Source organism: Elephas maximus, chromosome 10, assembly GCF_024166365.1.
Source record: "Elephas maximus indicus isolate mEleMax1 chromosome 10, mEleMax1 primary haplotype, whole genome shotgun sequence".
Lineage (NCBI taxonomy): Eukaryota > Metazoa > Chordata > Mammalia > Proboscidea > Elephantidae > Elephas > Elephas maximus.
Window position 1 is genome coordinate 24,494,853 of NC_064828.1, and position 21,443 is coordinate 24,516,295.

The 21,443-nt window shown below is 38.2% G+C and overlaps 1 protein-coding gene and 1 pseudogene across 1 annotated transcript; both read left to right on the plus strand.

The window, feature by feature from the left end:
* The first annotated feature begins 4,009 nt into the window (after positions 1-4,009).
* LOC126084117 (olfactory receptor 4F3/4F16/4F29-like) lies at positions 4,010-4,948 on the plus strand. Its single transcript, XM_049898370.1, has one exon. It carries the CDS (start codon positions 4,010-4,012, stop codon positions 4,946-4,948), a length of 939 nt encoding a protein of 312 aa, XP_049754327.1.
* A 10,234-nt stretch (positions 4,949-15,182) lies between these two features.
* LOC126084240 (olfactory receptor 4F6-like) lies at positions 15,183-16,094 on the plus strand (annotated as a pseudogene).
* Positions 16,095-21,443: the final 5,349 nt, after the last annotated feature.

Sequence of the window (21,443 nt, forward strand, 5' to 3'; positions counted from 1 at the left end):
ACTTTCTTTTTCCAGTACCCATGTTTGGGCAACTAAAAAATACTCACTCAGGAGCTCTGGTGATGCAGTGGTTTAGAGACCAGCAGCAAACCAAAGGTGGGCAGGTGGAATCCACCAGCCACTCCTTGGAAACCCTGTGGGGCAGTTCTACTCTGTCCTATAGGGCCACTATGAGTTGAAATTGACTCTATGGCAATGGGTTTGGTTTAGTTTTAAAGAATACTCAAGTATTCCTGGTGACACAACAGTTAATCACTAGGCTGGTAACACAGAAGTTGGTGGTTCGAACTCACCCAGTAGCTCTGTGGAAGAAAGATCTGGTGATGTGCACCTGTAAAAATTACTGCCTAGAAAACTTTATGGTTTCACTCAATCATGTGGGGTCACTATGAGTCGGAAATCAATTTAATGGCACCTACTGTCAACAACAACAAAGAATACTCAAAGTGGTCCTAAAAGATCCCATATATCTGTCTCTCTCCTCTTTAAACCCACTTTTTTCAAACTTCCAGTTCTGTGATATTATAAAAAACAAAAAACCTTACTTGTTGCTATGGAATAGATCCCAACTCATAGTGACCCTGTAGGACAGAGTAGAAACGCCCCATAGGGTTTCCAAGGAGCTGCTGGTGAATTGGAATTGCTGGCCTTTTGGTTAGCAGCCGAGCTCTTAACCTCTGTGCCACCAGGGTTTCATTATTTGGTATACATAACAGTATTTTAGAGGGAGTCCTGGTGGTGCAGTGGGTAAGAACAACAGCTGTTAACCAAAAGTTCTGCAGTTCAAATCCACCAGCCTCTCCTTGGACATTCTGTGGGGTAGTTCTACTCTGTTATATAGGAAGGCTATGAGTTGGAATTGACTCAATGGCAACAGATTTTGGGGTTTTTCAAGCAAGGATTTCATTTCTCTTCTAGAGAGAGAAGAGCAGCAGGTGGATGTGGCAGAAGTGGAGTTGAGGAAGAAGAACAAGTATGTTTAAAAGCATAGAGGCCCATGTAGTGTGTGGCATTTTCAGGTAATAAACAGGTTTTTATGGGTCATGTGGTGTAAGAAATGGAGAAGGGGAATTGTTGGAAATCAGTTCAGAAAGAACCAGATTCCAAATGGCTTTGAATGCTCTATCAGAAGATTGCAGTCATGTGGAGGCAAAAAAGACCCATTAAACTATTAACACTATCTCAGGTCTTTTTGCATGTGGACAGATGTTTGTTGGAACAGAAAAAAAGTAGGAGAGAAAGGTGATGAGGCTTTGCAGCAGCCCTAATGAAGGCTGATGAGAGCAGGGAGAGTGAGAAGAGAAAGGAGCAGGTACATGGCACGTGCATTAAATTAAAAAAAGCATTGTGCCATGTATCAATGATTTTAAAAAGTACCAAAACAGTATGACTGACACTGCACACTTTATTTCCAGATTTAACATAAACAATTGCCTTTTGTTTAATCAAAAAAATTTTTGTAGTAAACTATTGTAAATACAATTGAAATCACTGTTCCAATTAAAATTCCCCACTCTCCCTCCCCAAAGAAAGTCACTATTTGAAGTTGTTGAGTATCTTTCCTGTTTAATTAATTATGCATACATTTTTATACATATGTATATATTTATAAACAATACATCATAACTATTGATTCTTTTGAAAATCTATAAAAATAATAATACAAGTATTATTTTATAACTTGATATTTTTTCATTCAATATTATGTTATTGAGGTTTATTCATGATGAGAAAGGTAAATTCATTTCACTCAGATTACTTCCCAAATAATTCTTTCAATTGCATTAACACATGATACCTTATACATCTATTCATTTATTGTGGACAGATAGGTTAATTCCATTACCAGATACATTTCACAGGAAGAATTAACTGGTATTGATGACATACATTATTTCATGTTTTCATATAAGTTCTGTAAGACATTAATCATTTCTATTTTACAGATGGGAAAAAGGGCTCACAGGTGAAATGCATATTACTCCAAACCACCAAGTATTGGGTGGCAGGATGTGATATATTGTTTTGTAGATATTGAAGCCTATATTCATTTCATTATACCATGCAGCTTCTTTAAAAATAGTAAAAATAATTGCTAGAATATGTTGCAAGTGTCAAAATCGAGATGAATTCAAAGAATAACACAGTCACCTACAAAAGTCTACCTTTAGTATCAAACTCCAGGTGAGTCTAGAGTCTCTACAACCACTTTGAGACTGATGATAAGATCAGAATACTGCAGTTCAAATGGCAGGCTCAAGCTGTTTACTGAGGGCGTTTTATGTATTCAGCACTTTTCTTGGCACTCTGGAGGTTATGAAGAAATATGATGGAATAGTTCTACCATTCATTTGGGTTAAATATGAAACACTAGAAACAGAAAACAACTTGGGTTGGAGTAGTTAAGAGTTATTTCCTGAGGAGGTGAAACTTGAATACAGGCCACACTGAGAAGACTTCCATGTGGTTAGCTGGGCCTTCTTCAGAGATTCAGTTCCCTCTGGAGAAGCAAAGTTTGAGTGGAGCAGATCCAACTGGTGTTTTCTGGTATGAATCCATTCAGAAGACTATTTGTTCCAAAAAGGAGTATTTTCCCAAACAATAAGTATAAAACCAAGTATTTTAGCAAAGTGCCAAGTTTCTCATGAACACTGAGGTACATTAATTGATAGACAGTTGTTAAGGATAGTTAATCATGGAGACTAAACAGCAGTCATTGGTATGTCAATATATGACTGTGACGAGCTGTAAAAGGGGGTCATCTTTCTTGAACAATTTTTTATCATCACCCTGTCACACATTTTTTTGCTATGTGAATCTTTGAGGAATAACAGGTAAATGAAAGAAGGGAGGAAATTGAGAAGAGCATTGATATTGTACAGGTCCCTGGGTGGCGCAAGTGGTTGGTACTTGACCCTTAACCTAAAGGTTAGTGGTTCAAACCAACCCACTGGTGCCATAGATGAAAGGCCGGATGATCTGCTTCCATAAAGATCACTGCCAAAAAAACTCCATGAAGTAGTTCTACTGTGTAATTCATGTGCTTGCCACGAGTCAGGATCAGCTCGACGGCAATGGTTTTACTAATCTTGGAGTCAGTGGACCTGAGTTCTAGTATTAGCTCTGACATTAAATAAATTTATTGCCCAGCTCAAGTTACTTTACATTATTTGGGTATTTACTGTAAGGAATTGGCTCACATGAGTATGGGGTTTGGCAAGCCCAACATTCATAGGGTAGGCTTCCAGGCTAGAAACTCAGATGGGACTTAATGTTATGGTCTTGAGGCAGAAATTCTTCTCTGGGGGACCTCAGTTTTTGCTCTTAGGGCCTTCAACTGATTGGATGACAGCTCACTCACATTATCAAGGGTAATTGCCTTTATTCAAAGTCAACTCATTGTAGATTTTAAACACATCTACAAAATACCTTCACAGCAACAGCAAGATTAGTGCCTTATTAAATAACTGGGTACTATATCCTAGAAGTTTTAGGGTATTACAGCCTTATGTTATATATAAGGTCTCCATGAGTCAGCACCAACTCAACGGCAACTAGCAATAATGGGTAGACAAATTGAAACAACAAATTAATCTTCTCAGATGTTAAATGCATAGTGAACTTGGTGGTAGAGAGCAGCTCCACGTGGCAGCAACCAACTTCTCTGTGTGATCACAATGTTAGGGTCCATGATCACATTAAAAAATATATATATATATATATTAAAATAGGCTGGATGAAATGCCAAAGTGCAGAAGTTGTTAGGGGCCGCCAAGTTGGTTCCTACTCGTAGGGACCCTACGTACAACAGAAAGAAATGCTGCCCAGTCCTACACTATCCTCACAATCATTGCTTCATTTGAGCCCATTGTTGCAGCCATTGTGAAGACCAGCTTTCATAATTTTGATTTTTATCCTTCTAAAAAAAAGTACTAATATATTAATATAATTCTCATAATTTATATTTCTTTCTATTTTCCTCTTTTAGATAGCACTGCTGGCAAAATCAATGGATGGAACAAATCACTCTGTAGTATCAGAGTTTGTGTTCATGGGACTCTCCAATTCCTGGGAGATACAGTTTATCCTCTTTGTGTTCTCTTCCATGCTTTATGTGGCTAGCGTGATGGGAAACGCCCTCATTATGCTCACTGTTAATTTGGACTCACACTTACATTCTCCCATGTACTTCCTTTTGGCCAATCTCTCCTTCATTGACCTGGGTGGTTCTTCTATCGCTTCTCCCAAGATGATTTATGATCTTTTCAGAAAGCGCAAAGTCATCACCTTCGATGGCTGCATTGCTCAGATCTTCTTCATCCATGTCATTGGTGGTGTGGAGATGGTGCTGCTCATAGCCATGGCCTTTGACAGATATGTGGCCATTTGTAAGCCTCTCCACTACCTGACCATCATGAGCCCACGAATGTGCATCTTCTTTTTAGTGTCAGCCTGGATGATTGGCCTTATACACTCTGTGGTTCAATTGGCTTTTGTAGTAAACTTATCTTTCTGTGGCCCCAATGTGTTGGACAGCTTTTACTGTGACCTTCCTCAGGTAATCAAACTGGCCTGCACAGACACCTACCGACTGGAGTTCATGGTCATGGCCAACAGTGGATTTATCTCTGTGGGCTCCTTTTTCATACTGATCATTTCCTATATCATCATCCTTCTCACTGTTCAGAAACATTCTTCAGCTGGTTTATCCAAGGCCCTGTCCACACTTTCAGCTCACATCACTGTGGTAGTTTTGTTCTTTGGTCCTTTGATATTCTTCTATACATGGCCATCTTCATCCACACACCTGCATAAGTTTCTGGCCATCTTTGATGGAGTTCTCACTCCTTTCCTGAATCCTATCATTTACACATTCAGGAATCAAGAAATGCAGGTGGCAATGCGGAGAGTACTCAGACAGCTAGTGAGTTACAGGACGATCTCTTAAGCAATTGGCCTTATTGTGAAGAGCCCATTCAGTATTGAAGTTCTTATGTTGATGGCCAAACTCATACAGAAGCTTCTTTTGCCCTACATTAGGTTGATTATTTTGACACTGCTATCAAGTCTTTTGCTTCTTTCACTTAGGAGTGAGTGACATTTTCTTCTGAAAAGAGAGAAGGTTATATATAAAGTATTGATAAACCGGAGATGATAGTAATCCTGTGGCTTGATCTTAAGGAATAATACTTACAAGAAGTAATTAATAGAAATACAAAATAGGCAGGCTTCTTTAAGGCCCTCAGAACAGGGAGACCTCTCCCTCTTTCTTTTTTTAAACAGTAATCTGTCTCACAGACAGAAATTCCTGGCAGTACTTAATGAAGAATTTGCCAATAGAGGATTGAACTGAGTCTTTTAACTGTTATCGGTTGATTGCCTTACACCCTCTTTGAGTCTCCATCAGGACTGTGCAAAGAGGGCAGAACCTTGAAGAGCTCACACACAGGAGCAAACTGTGTGAGATGACCTTGGAATACAAAAGAAAACTAGGAGCACTCCATGGTTTTTCCCCCTGACCAGCAGCATGCTATTTAAACACATGGCATTCTCCTTTTTCTTTTCCTCCTATTTCCTGCTCTTCCTTCTTCCTTACCCCGAGTGAGGAGGTTTTTCTTTCTATTTTCCTCCACTCTTTCAGATTTCTGTACAGTTTTTTTCACCCATCCCCCTTTCTTTTTTCTCCTCTCCTTTTCCTTATTCCCCTCTAACCTCCCTTTTTTCCTGCCCCTTTTAAATTGCTCTATTATAGTTAATAACACTATTGGCAGGCTTCTTGTTCCAATGGACTTGTGTGTGTTGGTAACAAGGCCTCAGTTGTGGAGTGTGAGTGAGGAGAGAGTGGCTAAGTGGTAAGGGGAGAGTCATGTAAAGCAGTGGCTTTCACACTTTGTGACAGTGACCCATAGTAAGTAATATAGTATATATTCTCCTCCCCACAAACATATAGAACCTGAGCAAAGTTTCAAATAATAATACTTGTGTTTATGAAATTTTCTCTGCTTTTTTATTTTTTTCTTTATTTTTCTTTTCTCTTTCCTTTACTTCTTAAAAACTCTGGTCACCACCCAGTCGATTGAAGGAACTGTTGGTCAAGTTCATAAATTAGACCTTGTTTCTCTTTGCTTCATGGTGGGTAAAGAGATAAGCAAGTTAGAAAACAGTTGCTAACTTAGAGAAAATGTATTTGTTGGGCTAAATCATTGAGGGGCTCAGTAGTTAAAAGCAAATATTGAACTCCCTGATAAATTCCCTGCAGGACATACTTATAATGGGATGTTCTGTTTGTCTCCACTAAGCGGCCCCTCTGCATTCACTATGGTCTCCTAAATCTCTTTGGGCTCCTTATCTATTTTATTATTTTTGTGAATTTAAGTTCTGATCTTGGGTTGGCAAATCGAAGTGTTATCTGAAATGACTGATCACTTGTATGAGATGGTAGTGAAGTATTTTAGGTATCTAAGAGCAAGAATGTTTCTGCCATCACTACCTATTCACCTGAGTGACAATATAATAATTTAAACATAACAGAAGAAATTTTATTTATTTCATAGGTAATTATTTTATAGGAAATAAAGTATAACAATGGGATTACATTCACAGAATTCTATTAACTTCCTCGTGCTGTATCCCTCAAAAATAAATGACTTGATAGAGTGGTAGAATGGTCTGCTAAATGCTCACAGTTTCTGTATAAACTATGAGAGAAACTCTTAGCAAGTTTGGGATGCTGTCCTATTTGATACTGTATATACCCTTGGTATATATGCTTGGTATATATGCTTGGTATATATGCTTGGTAGAGGGTCAGTGAAAAAGTGCAAGACCTTCAATGAAATGGATTGACACAACAGCTGCCAAAAGGGGTTCAAACATAACAACGATTGTGAGGATGTCACGGGACCAGCCTGTATTTCATTCTGTTGTACATTGTGTCACTAAGAGTTGGAATCGACTCGACAGCACCTGACAACCACCACAACATACCCTAAACCAGTGACAATAAACTCCCGTAGCTGGAATACACGACTCCAAGGTGGAAGAAGTCATACTATTAGGCTAAATAATCTACAAGGGAACATTTTGCTTCCTATTCTTGCAAACAGATTATGTAGGTTTGGAGATTCTGGGGTTCCAGAGAGCACAGCTGAGAATGGCCCCAGACCACTGTGAACTTCACATGTCAATGAACTAACGAGCAGGAAAAGACCATTCTCCATCCAAATTTGTGTCTCAGGAACCCGACTTGAACAGACTGCATTAATATTCTTCCTTGTATTAGTTTTCCGGTTGGTTTGGCCAATGTGGAACTCTAAAAAGAAACCAAAATGAGGAATGATGGTGAGAAAGATGGAGTCATTTACATTTATCCTTTCTCTGCAGGATCACAGTAGGCTGGCTGTGTTCCTCTGCAATGGTCCTCTTCACTCAGCAGTTTATTTTGAGGTTTTTACAATTGTCCTCTGTCCTAGGAGTGGTAGACATCCCTGCTGTTACTAGCCTGGGATAGAGTTCCTTCCTTTGTTCTCCCTCACACTGCCCCAGCTTCATAAACATTCCCATTATTTAGCTCTTCTCAAGTTATCTAGTTTGAGTGTCCTGGCAGCATCTTGGCTGATAGAAGTATGCAAAATTTAAAGTCAAAATCCCAGTTTTCTTGCCTAGCAATCCCACTTCCTGAAGTACTTATTGAAAAATGCTTATCTTTCATTTCTCTTGATACTGATGTATTTAAAAGCTCAGGGACATACTGTACATGATCTTTCGCTATCCAAAGTTTCACTTAAAAGCATATTTTAACTGTATAAGAGTCTGAAAATTTTTTATAGCCGCTTCAGAGTATTTGGGTGTATGGATGTAACATAAATATTTTAATATCATCAGTTGGTAAATACTTCAGTAGTTTCAGTTTTAAAGTCTTTTCACTGGTGCAAGCTTATATAAAGCTAAATTATAATCATAATTACTCAGTATCTGATTATTTAAAAAATGAAGTATTTGTGCACATTTTCCTACTGTTTAACTATACAAAAGTTAAACATATTGGCTTAACGGAGATGATCAATATGAGTATAATAAAACTATTTTAGTTTTATTTATTTTCAAATATTACTTCGAATATTTGTAAAAGGCCAACAAAATGTGACAAAGAAATTAGGCAGAAAATATTCCACTTTCATTTTCCTCTTCCTCTCTAGTGCCTTATTATGAGTTTTTAGAACCTTGGGTTTTGTTCAAACCAGACTGGTCTCTAGGGGCAAAGTCCCTTGATCCCTGAGAGCCTTCTAAACTCTTGTGTTTGCAGTATCCCTTGGTCACTGTCCTGTAGAGCTGTTAATTACCTTCATTTCCTTCAACTACAAGAGTTTTTGTGACAGTTTGTGTTAAAAGAACACAAGCAAACCTCGGACTCCATGAAGATGCTCAGGTAAAATGGAAGCATGGAAATAAATTTAACAATAGGAAGAGTAACTGTAGAGTCATACATGTTTCTGTTGTTGGAATTGCCATGGACATGAATCATCTCCTAAAGATCTTGACTGTTGTCTTGAATCAGAACAGACAGCCTCTGGGTAAAGAATTGAATAATATAGGAGAATAATTTTGAAAAAGTATATTGACATATGAGAAAATGTAAACTGACCTTGACTTTTAACTAAAACAATACTGTAGCTAAGGTAATGTGAAAGACATTAGAGAATGTCCAGTGGCTTTGTGATGTTTTTGATTAAGTACAGGTTGTGATTAATCACTCTGTTACTGGCAGCAACTGTATGATTCTCACTCTGCCACTCTTTAAACAGGCTAGACACATAGATGACACATGGAAATAAAACAAATGAAAAAAGAGGGTTATTGTACTTTTTTTCTCTGTTAGCTTTTCAAGACAGCTCCAAAAGAGGTGAGGTATAAAATAATCGTCTTCTGTGAAAAGGGAAGCAAATTTATTAGATACTCATCAAGTGGGTAAGATGGAGAAGTGTGTTACAGAAACATAAATAGAAGAAAAAAAACCCTGGAAATCAAAAAATCCTAAATAAATATATAAATTTCAATATAATGTTATTTTGATATAAGATTTGGAACATTAAAAAATAAACAAACCAAAACAACTTCCAGGAGATCGTATTATTTCAACTGCTCTCTTAGGTGCTTTAGATTTTGAGGATTTGTGTACTAATTTATTCTGTGAGTGTAAGTAGAATGAAGAAAGGATTTGAAGAAGGTTGTAAAATGTGATTTTTTTATTTGGGTGAGTGTAGGTGGATAACAAAAAGATCCTAAGAGGAATTACAAAAGGTATTTATTTTGTGGATTCTTGTTCAAAGAATGCTAAGGGATGCCTTAGTTTGTTGAATTTATGTACATAAAAAGTTATTTGAAAGGGATATTAGAAATTATTTGTATCATATACAGTTATAAAAAAAGAAGGGGTGGTCTTAAATTAGAGGTGGCAGGAATTTATTGGCTATAAAGAGGTTTTGTGACAATCTGAATGATTAAATGCAGGAAGTTTGAGTTGAGGGAGGTGCTAAGTTGTCAACATCCTTAGAGTTAGGAAGAAACTTCTATGAAGTGAATTGTTTAGATTAATATCCTGTTCAACCTACAGAAGTTGACTAATGATCCTATTTTTTGGACTGATATTTGTTTCATCTATAAGGGAATAAATGTGTGGAAGTCTTTCAGAGGATGGATCAATACTATGTGGATCAAAAAGTGGATTAAACACAGCAGAACACAAAGAACTAGGTTTGTCTTATACGTCATGGATATTCAATTAGTTTGACAAATGATGGGCATAATTATATTACTCAAGAAAAACTATCCCAAAACTTTCCTTTTTGAGCATAGGCAATCTATGAGAAGGTGTTTTCAGAACGTAATTAGCGAAGAGATTTTCCCTGTGTATATTTGATAACCTCCAGGTGAATAAACATCATAACCTGGTCTCCATATAGAAACCCCTCTATGACTATTGTTCAGGCTTGAGCACACATTCCTTGTGTCAAGAATATTTAAATCTTTGATGACCTAAACTGTGGAAGCCCTGGTGGTGTAGTGGCTATCAGCTATGGCTGCTAACAAAAAAGTCGGCAGTTTGAATCCACCAGGCGCTCCTTGAACACCCTGTGGGAAATTTCTATTTTGTCGTATTGGGTCTCTCAACGGCAATAAGTATGGTTTTGGTTTAAAGAATACTCAAGGAGCCCTGCTAGCACAATAGTTAAGCACTAGGCTGCTAACCCAAAGGTTGGTGGTTCAAATCTACTGAGTGTCTCTGTGAGAGAAAGAGTTGATGATCTGTTCTCATAAAGATAAAGCCTAGAAAACGCTGTGATTCACCCTGTCCCTTGGGGGCCATTATGAGTCAAAAATTGACTTGATCGGAAGCGATAACAATGAAGAATACTCAGTGTGGTCCTCAGAGATTCCATATTTATATCTCTTTCCCCTTAAAATGCACTTTTCTCAAACTTCCAGTTCTCTATGTAATGGATAGGGATAGGAGAGGCAAAAAGCAAATCAATTTATACTGAGGGGTATATAATTGATAAAGATTTACTGAGAGCCTCTGCCAAGAGCTTTAGCACTTTAAAAACACCTGAAGACATGGTGCTATGATTTGTTTATAGTTATTGAATTTTTGAAGAGTGGATCTAGAAAGTAATGCAAATTTTGTCTCCTAAACGACCTCTCAACCACCCATTTGTCAGTTGTACTGTGGTGGCTTGGGTATTTTTATGATGCTAGAAGCTATGCCACCAGTATTTGAAATACCAGCCGTGTCACCCATGATGGACATGTTTCAGTGGTACTTTCAGACTAAGAAAGGCCTGGTGAACTACTTCTGAATATCATCCAATGACAAGCCTGGGATCACAACAAAATATTGTCCAGCATAGCACTGGAACATCAGGCCCTTAGGTTGGAAGGTACTACACATTGCCTGCAAAAATGGTCTCAAACATGCCAATAATCTTGAAGACAGCACAAGATGAGGCAACATTTCATTATGTTGCACATGGGGGTTACTATGATTTGGAGCAGACTCCAGGCAACCTCTTCCAAAAAATCCATTGCCGTCGAGTTGATTCCCACTCATAGTGACCCTGTGGGACAGAGTGAAAGTGCCGCATAAAGTTTCCAAGGCTATAATCTTTGGAAAGATTCACTGAAAGACTGCCACATCTTTCTCCTGAGGACAGGCTGGTGGGTTAAAACACCTAGTCTTTCAGTTAGCAGCCAAACACCTAGACACCACAGTGCCAGAACTTCTAAACAACCTCTTACTAAATTCAAAATAAAGATTGTCTTTCTCTTTGTCATTATACACATACTTTCCTCATTTTTCTTTTGTTTTTTATTTTAGTTGCTTTTTTCTTTCTCCCTAATTCTTCTTCTCTTTCACAATCCCCTATTTTCTATTTTTTCTTTTTACAAGTCTACCCAGTTTCTTCATTCATCAGGTATAGTTTCATAATTTCAATCATCTTCTACTAACATCATCTCCTATTTTTGTTGAACTGTGGAATTATAAATACATTATTTGCTATAGTGGCACAATGGTTAAAATGTTTGTCTGCTAACCAGAACCCACTAGATGATCTTTGCAAAGCCTATTGGGCAGTTCTGCTCTGACTTATATGGTCCCTGTTAGTTGGAATCAACTCGACAACAATAGGTTTGGTATTTTTTTTTTTTTTTTTGGTCTCCCTAATAGGGAGCTCTGGTGGTGAAGTTGTTAAGAGCTACTGCTGTTAACCAAAAGGTTAGCAGTTTGAATCCACTAGCCACTCCTGGGAAACCATATCGGGTAGTTCTACTCTGTCTTATAAGTTTGCCATGAGTCAGAATCAACTAGATGGCAATAGGGTTTTATCACTATTTTAAGTGGTTAAGCACTTGGATGCTAACTGCAAGATTGGCAGTTTGAGCCCACCAGCTGCTCTTTGAGAAAAGATGTGACAGTCTACTTCCTTAAAGATTTACAGCCTTAGAAACCTTGTGGGAAAATTCTACTATGCCCTATAAGGTCACTATGAGTTGGAATGTACTTGAGGGCAATGGGTTGGGTTTGATTTTCTCACTATTTCACTAGAAACCTAAATTTTATATCTTGAAGGCTACTTTTATTATGTCTGGGTCATAATTTCCTCATGATTGAATCCTTTAACCAATTTTTGATGAATGTAACATTTTTGGTGCGCCCCCCTTCCCTTGAATTTTGTTCTTAGCATTGTCTTAGCAGCAGAGTTTATAAAGAAGGATGATACATGGTTCCTTCCCTGAAGCTATATGCATACAAAACTAACTATAATGTTATATGATAAGTACTACATTGGGCATGAATAAAGCATAATGAATAGGAACATAGAAGAGGAAGGAATGGATTCTTCTTATGGAGGGAAGTGGGAGTAGGGAAGGGAAATCAAAACATTATAGCATGTAATTTAACTCTATCTTGAAGAATGGATTTTATTTCTTTTCCAGAGAGAGAAGAGCTGCAGGTGGATGCGGTAGAACAGGAGGCAAGGAAGAAGGACAAGTATGTTTAAAAGTATAGAGCCTGTGTACTGTGCTACATTTTCAGGTAATATACAGAATTTTCTGGGTCATGTGGTGCAAGTAACGGAGTAGGAGAAATGTGGGAAAGTAGTTCAGAAAGAATCAGGTTCCAAGTGCCTTTGAATGCTCTATTAGAAGCTTGCAGTCGCGTGGAGGCAAAAAGACCAGTTAAACTAATAACACTACCTTAGATCGGATTGCATGTGGATAAATGTTTGTTGGAACAGAAAAAGAAGCAGAAGGAGAGAATCATGATGAGGCTTTGCGGCAGCGCTAATGAGGACAGATGAGAGCAGGACAATGAGAAGAGAAAGGTGCAGGGACATGGCACGTGCATTAAATTAAAAAAAGGCATTGTGACATGTATCAATGATCTAAAGATTTTGGAAAGTACCAACAGAATGTGAGTATACTGTGCACTTTAATTCCAGATGTAACACATAAACATTTGTCTTTTGTTTTAATCAGAGATTCAAATTGTTTGTAGTAAATTATTACATATACAATTGAAATCACTGTTACTATCAAATTTCCCTCCCTCCCTGAAGAAATTCACTATTCTGAAGATGTTGGGTATCTTTCCTGTTCAACTTTGGACACGTTTTCTACAAATATACATATTTATGCATATATGTAGAAAACATGTGCAAAGTTCCCTCTGAAGAAATAAAGGTTGATTGGAGTGGATCCAACTGGTATTTTCCAGTACAAGTCTGTTCAGAAGACAATTTGTTCCTAAAAGGGGTATTCACCAAAACAATTAGTATAAAACCAAATGTTTTAGCTAAGTGCCAAGTTTCTCTGGAACATTGAGGTAATTAATTAACAGAAAGATAGTTGTCAGAGATAGTTAATCATACAGGCTCAGCAGCAATCATTGGTGTGTCAATATATGACAGTCACTAGCTGTAAAGGGGCTTGTTTTTCTTGAACAGTTTTTCTATCATCACTCTGCCTCATGTTTTTATTCAGACTGAATCACTGGAGTATTATAAAAACCCCATTGCCATCAAAAGTGGATTTCGACACATAGTGATGCTGTAGGACAGAGCAGAACTGACCCATAGTATTTTCAAGGAGCTACTGGTGGCACACACCACTGGTGGATTCAAACTGCCGACCTTTCGGTTAGCGGAGCTCTTAACCACTACGGCACTAGGGCTTCCAAACAAACTCAACGCATTTGATTTCTATTAATAGCAACCTTATAGAATGAGTAAAACTGCTCCATAGGCTTTCCAAGTGGCAGCTGGTGGATCGAACTGCTGATGTTTTGCTTAGAAGCTGAGCTCTTAACCACTAAGCCACCAGGGCACCAGAAACTGACAGGTGTATTATTGGGGTATTATAGGTGAATGAAAGAAAGGAGGAAACTGGGAAGAGTATTGATCTTTTATAGATCCCTCGAGGGCAGAAGTGGTTTGTATTTGTCCACTAACCTAAAGATTGGTGGTTCAAAGCCACCCACTGGCAGTACATAAAAAAGGCCTGATGATCTGCCTTCATAAAGATCACCGCCAAGAAAACCCTATGAAGCAATTCTACTCTGTAACTCACAGAATTGCCACAAACCAGAACCAATGTGAGGGCAATGAATTTACTAATTTTGGAGCCAGTAGACCTGGGTTCTATTACTAGCTCTAACATTAAATAAATTAATGGTCCTGGTCAAGTTACTTAACATATTTGGATATTTACTGTTAGGAATTGGCTCACACGATTATGGTGGTTGGCAAGCCCAACATTCGTAGGGCAGGCCTGAAGTCTAGAAATACAGGCAGTATTTGATGCTGTTGTCTTAAGGCAGAAATTCTTTTCTCAGCTTCTTCTCTTATTGACTTCAAGTGATTGGGTAAGACCCCACCTACACTTTATTCAAAGACAACCAGTTGAGATTTTAATCACACCTACAAAATGTCTTCACAGCAACAACAGAACTAGTGTTTCATTAAATAACTCGGTACTGTATCTTAGATGTTCTGGAGCCGTAGCGGCACAATGGTTAAGAGCTCTTCTGCTAACCAAAAAGATTGTTAGATCAAATTCATCAGCTGCTTGTTGGAAGCCCTATGGGGCAGTTCTACTCTGTCCTATAGGGTTTTTAGGAGTCAGAATCGACATGACAACAACAGGTTATATCCTAGATGTTTTAGGTTATTATAGCATTAAGGGTACTATGTGTTAACACCAACTCAACACAACTAACAGCAGTAAATAGATAAGTTGGCACAAGAAATTAGCCATCACAGGTGCTAAATGCAGAATCAACTTGGTCGTAGAGAGGAGCTCCACATGGTAGCTACCAACTTCTCCCTGTTATCACAAATTTAGTGTCCATGAGCATATTAGGACAGCCATCGTGCCAAAGTGTAGATGTTGTTAGGGGCTGTCAGGTTGGTTTCAACAGAGAGTGACCCTATGTACAACAGAGCATAATACTACCCAGTCCTGTGCCACCCTCACAATTGTTGGCTATGTTTGAGCTCTTTGTTGCAGCCACTGTGGAGATAGGCTTTAATAATTTTGACTTTTATCCTTCTAGTTTTTTAACATAATTTTCATAATTTGTATTTCTTTCTATTCTCTTTTAGGTAGCACGGCTCACAAAGCCAATGGATAGAGCAAATCACTCTGTGGTGTCAGAGTTTGTGTTCATGGGGCTCTCCAATTCCTGGAAGATACAACTTGTTCTCTTTGTCTTCTGCTCCATGTTTTATGTGGCAAGCATGATGGGAAACTCCCTCATTATGCTCACGGTGACTTCTGACCCTCACCTGAACTCCCCCATGTACTTCCTTTTGGCCAATCTCTCCTTCGTTGACATGGGTATTTCTTCTGTCACTTCCCCCAAGATGATTTATGACCTTTTCAGAAAGCGCAAAGTCATCTCCTTTGGTGGTTGCATCGTTCAGATCTTCTTCATCCATGTCATTGGTGGTGTGGAGATGGTGCTGCTCATAGCCATGGCCTTTGACAGATATGTGGCCATTTGTAAGCCTCTTCACTACCTGACCATCATGAGTCCATGAATGTGCATCTTCTTTGTAGTGTCAGCCTGGATGATTGACCTTATATGCTCTGTGGTCCAATTGGCTTTTGTAGTAAATTTACCCTTCTGTGGGCCCAATGTGTTGGATAGCTTTTGCTGTGACCTTCCTAGGCTCATCAAACTGGCCTGCATAGACACCTACCAACTGGAGTTCATGGTCCTGGCCAACAGTGGATTCATCTCTGTGGGTTCCTTTTTCATACTGATCATTTCCTATATTGTCATCATTCTCACTGTTCAGAAACATTCTTCAGCTGGTTTATCCAAGGCTTTCTCCACACTTTCAGCTCATATCACTGTAGTAGTTTTGTTCTTTGGTCCTTTGATATTGTTCTATACATGGCCATCTCCCTCCGCCCACCTTGGAAAGTTTCTGGCCATCTTTGATGCAGTTCTCACTCCTTTCCTAAATCCTATGATTTACACATTCAGGAATCAAGACATGAAGGTGGCAATGCGGAGAGAATGCAGCTAGTGAGTTACAGGAAGATCTCTCAAGTGACAGGCTGTATTGTGAAGAGTCCTCACTGACTACTGAAATTCTGGTGTTGGTGGTCAAACTCACAGAGAAGTCCCTCTTTGCCCCACATTGGGTTGATTATCTTGATACTGTTATCATGTCTTTTGCTTCTTTCACTTAAGAATGAGTGATATTCACTTCTGAAAAGAAAGAATTCCATATCAAGTATTTATGAACCAAAGGTGATGCTAATCCTGTGCCTTAATTCCTAAGGGATAAGACTTATAAGAAATAATTAATAAAATGCAAAATAAAGCAGCCCTCTTTAAGGCCTTCAGAACTGGAAGACATCTCCCTCTCTCTTTTTTTAAACAGCAATGTGTTTCACAAGCAGAAATTCTTGTCAGTATTTAACAGAGAATTTGCTAATAGAAGTTTGAACTGAGTCCTTTTACTGTAATCTGCTGCTTGCTCTCCCCCTCCCCCTCTTTGGGTCTCTTCCAGGGCTGTGCACGGAAGACAGAACCTGTAAGAGCTCACACACAGGAGTCCAATGAGTACATAAAAAAAACCCACTGCAGTGGAGTCGATTCCGACTCCTAGCGACCCTATAGGACAGAGTAGAACAGCCCCTTAGAGTTTCCAAGGAGCCCTGGTGGATTTAAACTGCTGACCTTTTGGTTAGCAGCCATAGATAGCACTTAACCACTACGCCAGCAGGGTTTCCAGTGAGTACATATCTGGGCGCATATTGTGTGAGGTGTTCTTGGAATACAAAGGAAAACTAGGAACGCTATGATTTTTTCCTCTTACGACCCGTATGCTAATTAAACCCATTACATTTTCCTTTTTCTCCTGTTTCCTCCTCTTCCTCTTCTTCCTTACCTGAGTTAGGAGGTTTTTCTTTCTATTTCCCTCCACTCATTCGGATTTCTTTTCCTTTCCTTCTTCCCATCCCCCTTTTGTTTTCTCCTTTCCCTTCAACCTCTCCAACCTCCCATTATTCTTGCCTCTTTTAAATTGCTCTGTTACAGTTATTAACACTGTCTAATGGCAGGCTTCTTGTTCTAATGGACTCGTGTGTGTTGGTCACAAGACCTCAGTTGTGGTGTGTGAGTGAGGGGAGAGTTGCTAAGTGGTAAGGGGAGGGTAACATAAAGCAATGACTTTCATATTTTGTGACAGTGACCCACACTGAGGAATACAGTATTTTATCTCCTTCCCCACAAACATACACAACCCGAACAAAGTTTCACATAACAATACTTGTTTTTATCAAATTTTCTCCTTTTTAATTTTTTCCTTTACTTTTCTTCTCTCTTTCCTTCACTTAAAAACTTTGGTCACCAACCATTCAATTGAAGCACTGTTGGTCAAGTTCATAAATTATATCTTACTCCTCTTTGCTTTATAGTCAGTAAAGAGAAAAGCAAATTAGAAAACAGTCAGTTGCTAACTGAGAGAAAATGTATCTGTTGAGCTAAATGATTGAGGGGCTCAGTGGGTAACAGCAAGTGTTCAGCTCTCTGATAATTTCCCTGCAGGACATACTTACTATGGAATGTTCCGTTTATCTCCACTAAGCAGCTCCTCTGCATTCACTATGGTCTACTCAATCTCTTCTTATCCATTTTATTATTTTTCTGAATTTAAGGTCTGATCTTGGGATGGCAAATTAAAGTGTTATCAGAAATGACTGTCACTTGTTTGAAATGATAGTGAAGTATTTCAGGTATCTGAGAGCAAGAATGCTTCTGCCATCACTACCTATTCACCTGAGTGACAATATAATAACTTAACCATAGCGGAAGAAATTGTATTTCTATCATAGGTAATTAACTATTTTATAAAAAGTAAAGTGTAACAATAGGCTTATATTCACAGAATTCCCTGAACTTCCTCATGCTTCATCCCTCAGAAACAAATGACAGAGTGATGGACTGACCTGCTGAATGCTCAGTTTTTGTATCAACTGTGAGAGAAACCCTTAACAAGTTTGGGATGTGGTCCTATTTGATGCTGTATATACCCTTGGTATATATGCTTGGTAAAGTAGAGGTTCAGTGAAAAAATGGAAGACCCTCAATGAGATGGATTGACACAGTGGCTGCAACAACGGGCTCAAGCATAACAACAATTGCGATGATGGTGCAGGACTGGTCAGTGTTTCATTCTGTTGTACATAGGGTTGCTATGACTTGGGATCTACTCAACAGCACCTAACAACAACAATAACATTCCCTAACCCAGTGGCAATACATTGTGTTATCTCTCTCATACCTAGAATGCATGACTTCAAGGTAGAAGTAGTCACATTATTAGGCTCAATAATCCAGGGGGGAAAATTTTCCTTCCTATTCTTACAAACTTAGATTTTGTAGGTTTGGAGATACTAGTGTTCTAGGGAACACAGCTGAGAATGGCCCCAGACCTCTTTGAACTTCACATGTCAATGAACTGACAGGCAGGAAAAGACCATTCTCCATCCTAATTTGTGCCTCGGGAATCTGACTTGAATGGACTTAGTTTTCCTTGTCCTCAGTCTTCTGGTTGGTTTGGCCAATGTGGAACTCTAGCAAGAAACCAAAGTAAGGAATGATGGTGAGGAAGATGGGGTCATTTATGTTTATCCCTTCTGTGCAGGATCACAGTGGGCTGGCTGCAGTGGTCCTCTCCACTAAGCTCTTCATTTCTAGGTTTTGCAACTATCTTTGTATCCTATGAGTGGTAGACACCCACGCTGTTACTAGCCTGGGATAGTGCTCCTACCTTTGTTCTCTCTCACAGTGCCCTGGCTTTGTAAATATTGCCATTATTAAGCTCTTCTCAAGTTGTCTAGTTTGAATGTCCTGGCAGCATCTTGGCTGATACAAGCATACAAAGTTTAAAGCCCAAATCCCTGTTTTCTTGCCTAGCAATCCTGCTTCCTGAAGTACTTATTGAAAAATGTTTATTGTTCATTTCTCTTGATTTGTGTGTATTTATAAGCTTAGGAACATACTCTGCATGCTCCTTTGCTTTCTAACGCTTCACTCAACAGTACATTTTAACTACAAAAAGCCTGAAAATGCTTTATAGTGACTTCAGAGAAGTTGGGTGTAGGGATGTAACACAAATAATTTATCATCAATTGTTAAAATAGTTCAGTAGTTTCAGTTTTAAGGTCTATTCAGGAGCCAACTTGTATAAAGCTAAATCTTTGTGTTCAAACATAATTACTCAATATGTGATTGTTTAAAAAATGAACATTTGTGTAAATTTTCCTACTGTTTAACTATACAAAAGTGAAACATATTGGCTTCTTGTGATGATCAATATGAGTATAAAAATTATTTTAAATTTATATGTTTATTTTCAAATATTACTTGTAATATTTGTAAATGCCCAACAAAATGGGACAAAGATATTGAACAGAAAATAGTCCACTCTCATTTTCCTCTTCCTCTCTAGTGCCTTATTATGCATGAGTTTTTCCAAACTTTGGTTGTTTTGGTCAAACCAAACAGGTCTCTAGGGGCAAAGTCCCTGAACCCCCTATGCTCCTCCTAAATGCACGTCTTTGCAGTATCCCTTGGACACTGCACCGTACAGCTGTAGATTCATTTCCTTCAACTGCAAGATTTTTTTTTTGTGACAGTTTTTGTTAAGCAAACACAGGCAAACCTCAGACTTAATGAAGATGATCTACTCTTTACACAGGTAAAATTGAAGGCTAGAAATAAATTTAACAATAGAAAGAGTCAGTGTGGTATCACACATGCTTCTGTTGTTGGAATTGCAATGGACAGGAATCAGCTCCTAAAGGGCTTGAGTGTTATCCTGAAGCAGATCAGACAACCTCTGGATTAAATAATCAAATAGCACAGGAGAATAATTGTGAAAAAGGGTTTTGACATAGTAGAAAGTGTTAACTGACCTTGACTTTTAACTAAAACAATAGTATATCTAAAGTAGTGTGGAAGACATTAGAATATGTTCAATGGCTTTGTGATGTTTTGGATTCAATACAGGCTGTGATTAATCACCCTGTAACCGGCAATGACTATGTGGTTGATTCTCACTCTGCCACTCACTAAACAGGCAAGACACATTGATAACACATGAAAATTAAAAAAAATAAAATGAAAAAGAAATTATATAGTACTTTTTTCTCTGTCAGCTTCTCTAGACAACTCTAAGAGAGATGAGGTATAAAACAATTATCTTTCGTGAAAAGGGAAGCAAATTTATTAGAAACTCATCAAGTTGGTAAGATAGAGGAGTATCTTATAGAAAACTGAATAGAAGAAGAAAAAAGACATAGAGATCAAAAAATCCAAAATAAATATATAAATTTCAATATAATGTCATTTTGATATAAAAAGATATGGAAAACTAAAAAAAGAAAAAGTACCCCCCCCCAAAAAAAACTTCCAGGAGATCAAGTTAGTTCCACTGCTCTCTTAGGTGCTTTAATTTAATTTATTCTCTAAAGTGTAAGAGAATGAAGAAGGGATTTGAAGACAGTTGTGAAATGTGAGTTTTTTTTTTGGGGGGGGGGCGAGTGTAGGTAATGAGAAAAAGAGCCTAAGAAGATTTACAAAAGGTATTTAGTTTGTCGATTCTTGTAAAAAGAATGCTAAAGTGTGCCTTTAGAATCAAAAGCTATTCTTGATTCTCCCTATTTTCTTTTTCCAGCACCCATTTTTGGGTAAGTAAACAATTAAAGAATACTCAGGATCCCTGGTGGCACAGTGGTTAAAAGATCCTCTGCTAACCAGAAGGTCAGCAGTTCGAATATACCAGCCCCTTCTTGAATACTCTATAAAAAACAAGTTCTATTCTACCCTATGGATCACTATGAGTTGGAAGCAACTCAACTGCAATGGGTTTTATTTTGGCTTAAAGAATACACAAGGAGCCCTGCTAGCAGAACATTTAAGCACTAGGCTACTAACCCAAAGGTTGGTGGTTCAAATCCATCCAATGGCTCTGTGGGAGAAAGAATTGATGATCTATTCTTTTAAAGATAAAGCCTGGAAAACCCTATGGTTCTACTCTGTTCCTTGGGGTCATTATGAGTCAAAAATTGATTTGATGGCACCCAACAACAATGACGAATACTCCGTGTGGTCCTCAAAGATTCTATATTTATATCTCGTTCCTCTTTAAATTCACTTTTCTCAAACATCCAGTTCCTATGGTATGTTTAGGGATAAGAGAGGCAAAAATACAAATAATTCACAGGGAGGAGTATATAACTGATAAAGACTTACTGAGAACCACTGTCAAGAGCTTTAGCATTTTTAAGACACCTGCACACATAGTACTATAATTTGTTTATAGTTATTGAGTTTCTGAAGAGTGGATCTAGAAAGTAATGCA